General features: G+C 40.9%; 1 protein-coding gene across 1 annotated transcript; it reads right to left on the bottom strand.

Moving 5' to 3' along the window:
• Positions 1-5,106: 5,106 nt before the first annotated feature.
• On the bottom strand, positions 5,107-11,745 carry fbxl16 (F-box and leucine-rich repeat protein 16; the record flags this gene model as incomplete). Its single annotated transcript, XM_080043337.1, has 6 exons — positions 5,107-5,255; positions 6,289-6,352; positions 6,485-6,569; positions 8,196-8,461; positions 9,156-9,398; positions 11,026-11,745. 6 exons carry the CDS (start codon positions 11,743-11,745, stop codon positions 5,107-5,109), a joined length of 1,527 nt encoding a protein of 508 aa, XP_079899463.1.
• Positions 11,746-13,537: the final 1,792 nt, after the last annotated feature.

Below are 13,537 nucleotides of genomic sequence, written 5' to 3'. Positions count from 1 at the left end.
GCTCCATCGATGTGACATCACTTCCGGTGCACACTGGATTGTGGGTCGGAATCTCCCAAATAGCATGCTGATTTCAACAGTAAAAAAATTCAACTGGATGTAGTAGGGCATCCAGGTATGGTTAAGCATGCTGCATCTGACTGCATCCTAAATCTTTTTCTACCATATTAAATAGTAGAAAGTATGGGTAAAGGAACGAAGGTTCGTCTTAAACATGCGTGGCCTGTGATTCCAATCAGTTGTGATGCAGTGTGGAGCCTTGCTCCTTAACGGTAGTTGGGAGCAGCTGGGTGCATTTCCCTCTGGCCAACCACTGTGACAAAGCCCTCTACGAAGGCATAAAACAGGAGGGAAATGAGACGTCCAGGCATTTGCCAATTCTGAGAAAGGGTTCATTCTAGCAAAAGTCCAGATCAGACTGCCACACTCTGAACCGGCAAAAGACCAGCAGCTTTGAGGTTAGAATATTAAAAGGAAACATTACCAGTAGATATACAGTAAGTAACTGTTTGTCATTTAGTCCACCCCGTACTTTCCAACATTACATTTTTATTTGAGCTGCAAGAAAACTTATAATACATATTTGACGGGATCCATCCTTTTTTTTGCAACATTTCACTTTGCCATTGAAAACACTGACATATGCCATGTGTGAACAGCACAGCTCTCTACACATGACCAGTTTCCATTTCCCAGTATTACCAGATATCCACACACACCACATCTGGCACCATGTGTCAACAGACATGTTGGTGTGATGTATATGAGTCAAAATGCTTCTCCTCAAATGGTCTACAACATCTCCAGGTACCAAAGGACACAAACCCTCGCTCAGTGCAAAGATGGTCTCCAGTCAAAGTACGATCAGTACAGGCACAGGTGAGCTAAACACGCCGAAACTTAAAAGTACACAAATTCGGCCAATTTCAACATTATCAGTAAACTGTCAGTATTTTATTTTACTGCTTACTTAAAGTTGTGCTGTACAAGGGTTGTAACAAAATGTTGACAGATGTAGACCAAAGACCGTGACAAGGAAAAATGTACCTTTTTTAGAAAATGTACCGTAGATAATTTGCCTTTAGAAAGGTGTGTTATGAGTTGTTTACAGCATGTCTGCATGTCCACATTCATGATATGTAAACTTACATCTGAGTCCACTGGAAGCTCATTCAAAGCAAAGAATACTGATAAAGCACAAAACACATTTGTAATCAAATTGTGAGTCAGGGTTTGAGAGGGAAAATACAGCAGTTTGTGCTCAACACATTTTGAAAAAAAAATTCGACCAATAATCAACTTATCCTTTCATTATTATATTTCAAATTAATATATTTTTGCTAATTTTTCGCATTTTGATGTGACGATCAAAATTGAACAGATAATAAAGTAATTAACTGTCAACTTTGTGTAATGAAATCATTTAAGAAGAAGAATTCTAAATAAATAATTGTAATTTTTCTGTCTTAATTTGACATTTTTTGTCTTTTATTTTAGTAAGATATTTTTTTTTGTATCAGATACAGATGATGAATGAGATGGCCAAACTAAAAACAATGAATGAACCCTCTCTGGCTTGAAGTCTGGTGTATTTGCTCTGAAAATAGAACACCTCATCAAAACACTGTCGCTGTTGCTTTAAGGTGGTGGCCTTCATTCATATGGCATTTGACAAAATCTAAATTTTCACTTGAGCAGATGGTTACAGTAACAACAAAAATCAATATATCAGTAGTACCCTTGCCATTTTAAGTCTTAAGCTTTCTCCATACCAAAGCTTGCAACATCAACATTTTCCAGCCATGACATATAACATCAGACTTCAAATGCGTTTTTATGTATATCATAATTTGTACTTCCACATTCAGGACAATGACAGTAAATATAACTTTGTAATCCCCTTATTTCTCCAATGGCGATCCCGACAACAATACAAAGTTGACATACACTTTCACAGCGGAAAATATATATATATACTCTTGCGCATTATGAGGATTTGTAAAAACTTTATCAGTCTTAATGTTGTTAACGGTCACTGGTGTCTAGAAGAGTGTATGTTGTTGAATGTGTAATAGGTAGATTATTTCTCTTAGGCGGGGGTTCTGAAATGTGAAAGAAAAAAGTCAAAATAATGATAGAAAACAAAAAGATAATCAATGCCAAACCACAAACCAATTCAGGCCCATATTTGAAGCAAAATCCATAAAAACAAAAATATTTGAAAAAAAAAAGTCTCTTCAAAAAAATAAATTGCGTAAATAAAGCACAAATTAATTTAAATAGATAAATAAATAAATATACTTATGTACAATGAAGATATTCAGAACAAATGAGCCTTCTGAAAACCGAAAAAACACATCAGACCAACTCCTAACATGCATGGTCCGCTTTGTCCTTATACAGTAGCCTACACACTCCAGTCCATTTCAGTGTATAAGTCTGTGATCAGCTATAGAGGCAAAACCAGCCACATTTAATGGGCTGCTGCAGATGCATTTGGCACAACCTAAACCCTGGCTGACACTGATCCAATGCCTTCAGTTGGCAGTTAGCAAATCCTGTAGACACACAAGAGGGGGAAAAAAGCAGCATGTTGGCTCACTGTTTGGGGCTCATTCATTTTCTTTTCATATCGATGATGGGAGGAGGAAAGAAACACAACTACTGGCTTTAAAAGTTATTAGTTTTCCTTTTTAAACATCAATTCACATGTATATTAAATAAATACTTTGGTTTATGGGACATTTGACTTTCTCCGTCTTCCCCATAGTCAGAACCACTTAGATGCCATCAGTTTAGCAGACTAGTTTAGCTCAGTTAATGTAATACTAATAGTTTTGTTAATAGAACCCTAGGTCCAAGCTAAAATTGACCAGAATTATACTTTAAAGCCAATGTAAACCCAAATCCTTCTATGTAACTTGGGGAGTTGATAGCATGATAGTAAAGCATCTGAAAAGAGTTAGGCATGTTAATCAATCCAAATGAAAGATATGGTCATTTAGGTTTTATCAACTTTACAGAAATTTGGTTGAGATGAGGCGGAGCTATGCTCTGGTTCTTATTACACAATAAGTCACAGCAGTTCACTACCCCAACGTTCTATAAAAACAATGACTGCCATGGAGCCTGTTTGATACTGCCAGGCCCACACAGTCCTGGCAAACCGTTTACATTTAGTAAAGTAAGTCTGGGTGGAGGACTAAGAGGAGCTGTTGTGTGATCCCCTTGATGTTAATTCATTAATTGAGCTAAACTAGGCTAAATATGATTTCAAACCTTAACCTGAGAAAAAGACCATAAGTTTCTCTGACTCTGGGTTAGCATGAAAATGTCTTCCCATAAACCAAATTATCTTTTAAAAAGCAGCCACATAACAATGGCCCTCCTGTGCATTTTTGGGCTGTGGACATTGTAGTCATTGCTCTGATGTGAAAAAATCTGAAATACCCCGAGCCGCTTTCACCCCTTTCACCTTTTAAGAGTAACTCCATCCCAGCCAAAGAGGATCATACGACGCATTAGCAGCTTCAGGACCACACAAGTTCAAATTCAAACACCAAACACCATGTGTTACTATTAGCATTTAAAATATCGAGGAAAAAAGGGTAAAAAAGGGGGTTAATTCCAAAACCGGATGTCTCCCACATTTGGGACCTCGCCAACAAAAAAAATTGCTTGCAAAATTCCCTCTGCTATAATTATTATTATTATTAAAGGTATTTATTAGTGTGATCCCAGACATATCAAATCGTCAGTGTCAGTTTAAGCCCAACAATCACATAATTTCCTATCCATGATTGTATTCTATTAGTTTTTTTAAAATCCTCACCAGTATCTGAACGCTTTTGTGCCATCTGCTTTCTATTAGGACTGACTTGCTTGTTCAACCGCCACTGTAACAAATTTCCCCTTTTTTTAAAACACAACATTGGACAGTTGACGACAGCTTATCCTCCAAGATCTGTGAACAAAGCCAAAGAGAGCGCTAATGGTGACGCGATGAAGCCGTCAACTCCCAAACTCTGTAAACTGTTGATTTTCTTTTGGATTTCTGATAAGACACAGAAATGGAAAAAAAAAATGTGGTAGTATCCCAAAAAAAAGACTGGATCTATCTGTGTGTGTGTGTTTGTGTGCCTATGACACACGATACACACACAGCATAAGGGAGGAATCTGCATCTTTAAGTTCTCCCATCATTTCCCAATTCTCCAGCTGGCATAATGGTGTCTCTCTCTTTAAACAAGAGAAGAACATTTGAACATTTGACACCTTTCTGAGAAAAAAAAAGAATAAGATCCCTTTTTATATTACAGAGTGACGGGAAATAGAAACGTCAGTACTCATGGTCATGAGGACTTTACATTTGTTTCACTAAACCATATACTGTGTGTGTGTGTGTGTGTGTGTGTGTGTGTGTGTGTGTGTGTGTGTGTGTGTGTGTGTGTGTGTGTGTGTGTGTGTGTGTGTGTGTGTGTGTGTGTGTGTGTGTGTGTGTGTGTGTGTGTGTGTGTGTGTGTGTGTGTGTGTGTGTGTGTGTGTGTGTGTGTGTGTGTGTGTGTCGAGTTCCAACATTTTCGGCTCAAATTAAAAAGCCTTTGATTTCCCTTTTTCATATTCCTCTGCATTCTGCACACGTCACTCCCTTCAGTTAATCCCATTCAGTTCAAAATAATATTAATAATAATAATAATAATCATCAAAGTCTTTTAGTGGAGGAACTCCTCCGTAAACAAAAGCCATCCTGAAAGAAACTTGCTGTCTGTCCGACAAGACGTCATACCAAGCTCTTTAATCCAGCGTCTTCTTCTTTCAATGAAAGCCTCAAACGCCGTCCCATAATCCTTTGGGGCATCATGTGCCTTTCCTGTGAGTCAGCCTACTCAATGGGTTTATATGGAGGAGGATAGGATGGTTGGGGGGGAGGGGGGTAAGCTAATGAGAAACGGTATAGTACAATATGTTTTCAGTTGTCTCCTGGCTATATATATATATATATATAGCGTTGGAGAAAAGAGTATTGTGAGAGGAGGAAGGTTAGGAGGATGGTGATTGGTCGGTCAGATGATGAGGTCATCACTCAGCAGGGTCTTTTGTTGTTGTTTACTCGATGACCATGCAGTGGGGCAGATGCTGGGAGTAATATTTGAAGAGCTCGGCGGTGGCTCCGGGGCAGTTGGTCAGCTCCAGCTCCTCCAGCTCCTGTAACTGGATGAGGCCGGATAGACCTGTGGTGGTGAGCAGGGGGCAGCCTGGAGGAGGGAGGGAGAGGACACACACACACACACACACACACACACACACACACACACAGAGCAGGAAGGACAATGTCAGCTGTGGGGCAGTGTTGTCATGTCCGCGTTTTATGAGCAAGTCATATTTAAAAAAAAAATGTTGGGCCTTTTTGCGTTATTTGACAGTTTGGAGAGAGAGATGAAATGGGGCAAAGAGGGGAATGACATGCAGAGAATGACCACGGGCTGGATTTGAACCAGGGTCTACTCTGCTGCGATGAGGACTGAGCCTCTACCACAAGCGCCCCCTTTTTATAAGTGAATTTGGGCTTGTTGTTTTGTAAAGTTGCTCATAAATAGCCTACTGGTTATATCGCAGGTTGTGTTTTGTTGTGATTGCCTAATGTTTGCATGATACTCTTCTGCTGTGTGACCATGTGATTTACCTAATTTTTTGCTGGCCATTTGGTCTTTGTATAACTTTGTTGGAGGTAAAAAGAGAAATGTTGCAAGTTGCAAGCTGCAGTATATTTGGAATGGTTAAAATTCTAATCAAATTCTAAATTCCCCCCCAAAAAACTGATCATCAAAGATGACACGAACATTAAGTGCAGCTTCTGTTGTGAGAGGGCCTGTTCATATCTAGGCCTTGTATTTCTTAACCAATGGAGTGGACACTAGATGGCACTACACAGCTCCACAACAGAAAGCAGGTTACAGTTAACATCCACTTTGGACACAGTGAAATATGATTCAGCAGGTTGAATGGTATTAAGACCACATTTTTAGAGCCAGCAAAAATGTTACAAGACTTGATGATCAAAATTAAACAATTCAACTTTTGTGATTAAAAAACATTTAAAGTTTCATATATTATACCTAGTTCCTTCCAGAAGTTTATATGCAAAATGCAAATGGTATCTAGTATGTTATTGAGGTCCTTCATAACTTGGCATGAGTGGTCTGAATACACTGAACATTTTTATATTTTAAAGATAAATGTTCTATATGTATTACTATTATCTTTACTATGGATCGAGATAAATCGTACCTGCTAGAGACAGTAGACGAAGACTCCTCATTCCAAACAAATGCTGTAATCCAAAATCTTGAACCTGTAATCATACAACAAACACACACACACAAGCGCATTCTATAATGAAAACCCATATCATTTTGGTGGACCATCATTTTCCTAATGCTAAAATGCTTTTTGACATGTTGTGTGTGTGTGTGTTAGCTTTTACCTGACAGCACCAGCGCAGATAGAGGCTCCTTAATGATGACATGGTGGACAGGTAACCCAGGCCAGTGTCAGTGATCCGCACACACCTGAGAGTTAACGATATAAATAAAGAGCAATACACCTGAGTTAACCATAAGCTTTCCTCGATTGATTGATGCATTGTGAAACCAAGTATTCACACTCTCTCACTTTAACTGACATGGTTGAACATTTGAGTGCTGGCCTGTTTCTTGAAGCTAGATAAGTGGTTTAGCCAAGCTTTGTTTGGACTCTTTGGGTGTTCTGGTATCACAGAGATGACTCACCTTTTTAAAGGGCTAGCAGAGCGTATTTTGTGCTGCACAGCTAGCTAGCCTGATTCAGAAAAATCATATCAATGGTTGACCTTTAGCTCAGTAGAGTCATTGTGCTGTTCCAGGCTTTTCATTTTACTGCTGGTTGTGAAAGGCAAAGTCAACTTTATAGTCAATGTCTGTCTATTTTCCTTTGATAATTCCCTTTTAATATGAAGATATTCCATGTTAACTTGAAAGTATGTCACTGTAGAAGGCCTTAAATGAATGAAGCCTACTTGACACCTCATATACATATACAGTCACCGGCCACTTTATTAGGTACACCTGTTCAATGGCTTATAAAAACAAAAAGCTAATCAGCCAATCACATGGCAGCAATGTAATGCATTTATGCATTTAGACGTGGTCAAGACAATGTACTGAAGTCAAACCGAGCATCAGAATGGGGAAGAAAGGGGGTTTAGGTGACTTTGAACATGGCGTGGTTGATGGTGCACGGCAGGATGGATCCATACTTTCGTGTTGTTTACGCCAAATTCTGAACCCCCCATCTGTATGTCGCAACTGAAATCGAGACTCATCAGACCAGGCATGATTTTTCAATCTTCTATTGTCCAATATTGGTGATCCTGTGAGAATTGTTGCCTCATTTTCCTGTTTTTAGCTGTCAGGAGTGGCACCCGGTGGGGTCTTCTGTTGCTGTAGCCCATCTGCTTCCAGGTTGGCCGTGTTTTGCGTTCAGAGATGGTATTCTGCATACCCTGGTTGTAACGAGTGGTTATTTGAGTTACTGTTGCCTTTCTATCATCTCAAACCAGTATCCCCATCCTCCACTGACCTCTGACTTCAACAAGGCATTTTACGTCCACACAAATGCCGCTCACTGGATATTTTTTCTTTTTCGAACCATTCTCTGTAAACCCTAGAGATGGTTTAGAGTGAAAATCCCAGTAGATCAACAGTTTTCTGAAATACTCATACCAGCCCTCCTGGCATCCTCAACATTGCCATGTTCAAAGTCACTTAAAACCCCTTTCTTCCCCATTCTATTGCTCGGTTTCAACCTCAATAAGTTGTCCCGTCCAGGTCTACATGCCTAAATGCATTGACATGTGATTGGCTGATTAGTTATATGTGTTAATTAGAAAATGAACCGCTGTACCTAATAAAGTGGCCGGTGAGTGTATAGTGGAAATGCAAGCCAAATCAAGGCAAGGCAAGTTTATTTATATAGCACAATTCAGACACAAGTCCATTCAAAGTGCTTTATAGGGTTTTGTGATGGAGGAGGTCGTCTACAGGAACATTGCCTTCTTTTCAGATGTATAATCAGGCTGGCAAATCTCCCATCACAGTTTACACTGCTGAACCGAACTGTGCTGAACCGAACTGTGCTTTAAACACACACTGACTGACCTGTCCAGCACCAGGTCCTCCAGCTTGTGCAGGTCACAGGCGATGTACTCCAGGGCCATGTCTGTGATGCGTGGGCACCAGGACAGGTCCAGGCTGCGCAGCTTCCTCAGGTTCTCAGCCACCAGCTCCACCCCGTCGTCGGTGATCTTGGAGCAGCCGGAGAGGCTGAGGGCCGTCAGGTTGGGCAGGCTGTGCACCATGTTCACTACGCCGTGGTTAGTGATCTCCCAGCACGAGTGGAGCCGCAGGGTGTGGGTGGTGTAGCCCTGTGGAAGAGGGAAGAATGTTATTATTTATTCATTTATTTTTAAAGATTTTTTGGGGGGGGTTTTTTTTTCTTTCAAGCTTTATTTTGATAGTGTGGAGAGACAGAGATGACATGGGGTAGAGAGGGGGATGGCATGCAGAGAACAACCCGGGCTGGATTCAAACCCGGGTCCATTGCGACAAGGACTGAGCCTGTTTGAGGGGGACGCTCTTACCACTACACCACAAACACCCCCTGGGGGAAGAATTTGGAATATGATGCAATTGTGTCACAGTTCACAATCTATTTGATGTGATTGTATTTGATATGGATAATTAAAAAAATAATAATAGTGAATTGTATCTTTGCTATGTTGTTCTGTACAAAGCAGCCAACTCCATACATTGAGGTGTATACCGTAGTCCCAATTCCAATTTCTTTCTTTTAAGATTCTTTTTGGCATTTGTTATGCTTTTTTTGACTGTGCAGAGAGACAGAGGTGAAATAGGGCAGAGAGAGGAATGACACGCAGAGAAAAGACTATATTTCTTCTCTGAAATCACAAACAGTCTAAAACTACGACTTTATTCTCGTAATATTAAGAATTAATTCTCGTATAACCACGTACAGAATATACGAGCTCCACAACAACAATGAAAGGCGTGTGAATGTGGACAGTTTTTTTTCTCGTTGTTTTGCCCATGGTAGGCTACCTGTTTAGCGGTGAAGTAGGCCATGGCGGTGTCTGTGACGTGGTAGGCCTGCAGGCTGAGCTCTGACAGGTTGGGCAGCAGCTGGGAGATAGCAGCGATGGCGTCGTCCGCCACGTTGATGCAGTCACTGACGCTGAGCGAGGTGAGCCGCGCGTTCAGACTGGACCACAGACCGGCCTCCGTGAAGTCATTACAGCCAGACAGCTCCAGGTGCATCAGGCCCTGCATCTGCTCCAACATCACCTGCAACACAAAGGGGGTTTGGTACTGACTGTAATGGCTGCTTACAGTGTTGTGTAATGTGATGATATAGTATAGTATGTGTGTTAATGTACTGTATGTGTATTCTATTGTATTCTGTATTGTGCTATGGTTTTAATATGCTTATTAATGAAGGCTTTGCTCCAACATGACCTGCACCACAAAGTCAAAGTCACATTTATCAGTTGACCAAAGTGCTGTACAAGATACAATACAAAACAACATATAAGATACATGAAAAAGAAAAGTTTCAAACTTGTGTTGAAGGCCAATGCAAAAAAGTGAGTCTTCAGCAACTTAAATCCCTTTTTGTCAAAATCAGTAAATATCATCTCACGATACGCCACATGTCTATACTATTTGTGTGCACTGAAAAAAAGTGTTAAATCACAGCCGAGGCTCTGTAAAATGCTATGTAAACAAAAGGGGCCCACCATTATAGCAACATGCTTGTTTACAGAGCCAAAACTGTGTTTTGACTCACTCGAGTTTGGACAGTATGGACACAGTATGAGCGACAATTAAAAATAAAATAAAGAATGTAATTACATTTCAAAATGCAGAGCTGAGTTTGGATTATTCAACCATTGTATTTATTAAAAAACTTTGTGTCCCTTTACTCTCAAAAGCATGGCCATTATTCTGGACTATTGTGCTGTCAAATCATTTTTTATGAGTGTCTTTTCCGGTGCAACAAAGTGAGGACATGAAGCACAAATCACCATAACAGGAAAGTCAATATTTAGATCATGTATCCAACTATTCCAGCTTTCTCCATGGCAACCAACCACTCATCTCAAAATAGCTGCGTGAGCTTAGCAGGTACACAGCCTCATGTTTTTAGCAATGGAACATGACAGCATAAAGGCCACAGTTATGAGAACAGAAGCGTTATAAATCCTAGTGTTTCAAATGTTTGCCACTGCTATCTATTCTGTTACCATAAACCAAAAACAAGGGGAACTTATGCTGCCTAATGTCCAAACATATTCACTTATACAGAATCATCATCAAAAATGAGACCAAAATGTTATTGGTTTAACTGTAGTCCTTTTGTCAGCAAATTTTGGTAAATTTGAGAAAGGTACATTCTCAAATGAAAGCTAGTATATACATAATAGCTATAATGGCTCTAAAATAATTACATCTTTCTTATGAGGACCTTAAGAACACATTTGGGAGGGGTGAAATTACTTGTTAATGAATTGCTGAATACATCTTTTCAACAGGACTAATTCAATAGTACACAGTCACATAACACCCATCACTCTTCTGCGTTTTTCAACATTAAATGATATGTTCAAAACATTGTGTAGCTCGTTGACTCACTCTCGGGTTCAAGACAGAGACTCACAGAGACCATTCCTTTAACTGTGCGTGCATTATTGAAGCAGACGTGGGCAAAGGTCGCTCATTGCTAATTAGCTCCTCATAAATACTTGTAGTCGTTCGGAAGTACTAGCCTGCCTTTCCAGACAGACAGAAGATACGCTAAAAAAAAATTAACTATTCCTTTAACACTCCTCTTGCCATGTGCAACTTAGAATCGCCAAGTTTAGGCAACATTGTTATCCAATGACATCATTAACCAAACACATTGTGGACTCACCTCCAAACCGGCGTCTGTGATGGTGGACCTCTTGAGGCTGACCGAGCGCACGCCTTTCTTGGACAGCGGGTAGTTGTCGATGAACTCACAAATGTCCAGGTCCGACACCCCCACTAAGCAGAAGGACTGGAAGCCGCGCAGAGCGAAGGCCTGCAGGCTGACAAACTCCTTCTCCCCGCTGGGCAGCAGCGTGTACAGCTCCTTGGCGTGCAGGATGGGGGTCACGCCCTCCCAGAACTTGGGCTGGTAGAGCACCTTGCGCCACGTCTTGCACACCTGCGCCAGCACACACTTCTCGGCCGTGGTGAAGTACCACAGCAACCGGTTGAGCAGCTTCTCATCCAGGACCAGCTGGCGCTCCAGCAGCATTGTGGGTTTGGGGAGAGTGAGGGGGGGCAGCTGACGGAGGAGGGCGGGTTTCAAGCCCAGCAGAGGCTTGACGGGTAACACCACCTCCAGGTCTGAGCCCAAGAGAGAGGCTGCCGTGTTGGGTATGACCGAGGCCTCCATGTGGTGGTGGAGGTAGGGCAGGGACGAGGGCGGAGGCGGCAGGATGGAGGGCACCGAGGAGGACTGGCACAGGCGGTTCTTGGCGGCCGGCGTCCCCTTGGTGATGCTGGCGCTGCCCAGGCCGTTGGGCTGGCTGGGGGGAAGCTTCACCATGCCGTTGCGAGTCACGCAGGGAGACTTGAGCTCGCTGGGAGTGGACATGTTCAACATTGGGAACCTGGAGGGGGACGAAGAGAAGAGATACACAGGATGTTATTAATTAGACACTAAACACTTGTGACAATGACAACTCATCAGGGACGTGCACAGACATTTTGGGTGAGAAAAAGGGGCACTCTCATTATGGAGAATCAAAAATAATCAATCAATCAATCAATATAAACCTTTATTAAACCAGCTAAAAAAAACTAATTTAAATTCAAATCTATTTTTCAAGAGTGACCTGGCAAAGACACTAGCTCTATGACATAATAAATACACACATTCAGCATTCAATTACAATACAATACAAGACGAGGGACACAAATAGGAAAGTTAAACTGAGTACAGTTAAAAGTAAAAATAAATCAACCAGGACAGATACAATGAATAAAGCAAAAGGCTTTCATAAAGCTTTAACTTGCTTTGACCGAGAGACCAATCTTCTCTGTCCTTTTACATTGCTTTGAATCCTGCCCAAAGGTAATGAGCCCTGACATCTCCAGGTCCTTCTTAGCATGGTTCCAGGCAGAAAGGGGAAGAGTATTTTAATGCTTTGTTGGACTAATTCTGATCCAGCCCTGGGCACTAACATCTGTAGAACATCCTGAGAGCGCTAGAGCATAATGACTTCTGCTTGTAGACATGTAAACACATACAGTGTATAAGAAGGGAGCAGCAGGCCTTGAATTTTAAAATAAACTCCTCCTTGTCAAAACACACACACAGGCACAAAGGCACACAAGCATGCACGCACATGCAAGAACGCAAACACACAAACACAGACACACACACACACACACACACACACGCGCTATGGTGAAAAGGACCAGGGTACCTCCAATTCCCCCCTTTCACATTTGAGGCAGGGCTGCCTGTCTGTATTGATAAAGATCTATCAGAATACAACAGTAATGAAGTTACTGTTTAAGGGAGGACACTAACACATTGTTTTGAGCTGTTGTATTTTTCATAGGTCTCATAGGTTTTTAATAGTTACTGTAATTCTGAGATGTTGGTCTATTTTGCTTCCATGTCTTCTTTCACTCTACTGGAAAGAAAATCTCCACAATACACATTTAAATAGGCGTAGTGTTGTTTAACCCCCCTGTTTGTTTGCATCTGTAGATTATACATCTTCACAAAAACAAGCTCAACTGCACATTTAAAATGAGCATTTCAGGTGAAAATACTGTCTTGATGTAAGTTATTAACTGGGGAAGTTCTGTGGTGATTTTCTTTTTTAAATATATATTTTTGTACATCATTGCATTTGAATTAGTTAACGTCTAATTTTGCATATCACTGTGGCGATTGTGATGTATTTTTTTTTTATTTTATATATACAATTCTGTCAGTTTTCTACTGTAAAGAGCTGGATGTTATGGTCAGCAGAGTCTGTAAAACGCTTCAGGCTTACAGAGACAGCACAGCCGCATGACATAACAAAAGCGAAAATAGAAATTCAACATTTTGCTGTAGTGTGCTACAGTGCATTCATTACCTTGCACAAATGTGTGAGCCAGAATGAAACATGTCTGCTTTATCTTTTATTTTCTTATGTGTCAGAATTCTTCTTGTAGCTCCTTGACAAAATACTGTTCAATTATGTAATAGACAAACTTCTGTGATGATGCAGAGCAGAAGTCACCATCTGCTAAAAGGACCAACAACCAATTCAAAGTGATTCATCATGGAATCCTACCAGATGCGCTCATCATACTAGAAAGTTCACTTGATAACTTCTAGAGGTAGCTGCACGCGTATAAATGAATATAACAGGTGTAATATAGCGCAGCTGGAC

This window comes from Ammodytes marinus (genome assembly GCF_949987685.1).
Source record: "Ammodytes marinus genome assembly, chromosome: 16".
In the NCBI taxonomy this organism is placed as follows: domain Eukaryota; kingdom Metazoa; phylum Chordata; class Actinopteri; order Uranoscopiformes; family Ammodytidae; genus Ammodytes; species Ammodytes marinus.
Note: the sequence above shows the minus strand (reverse complement) of the source record. Positions and strands in the feature narration are given on the sequence as shown.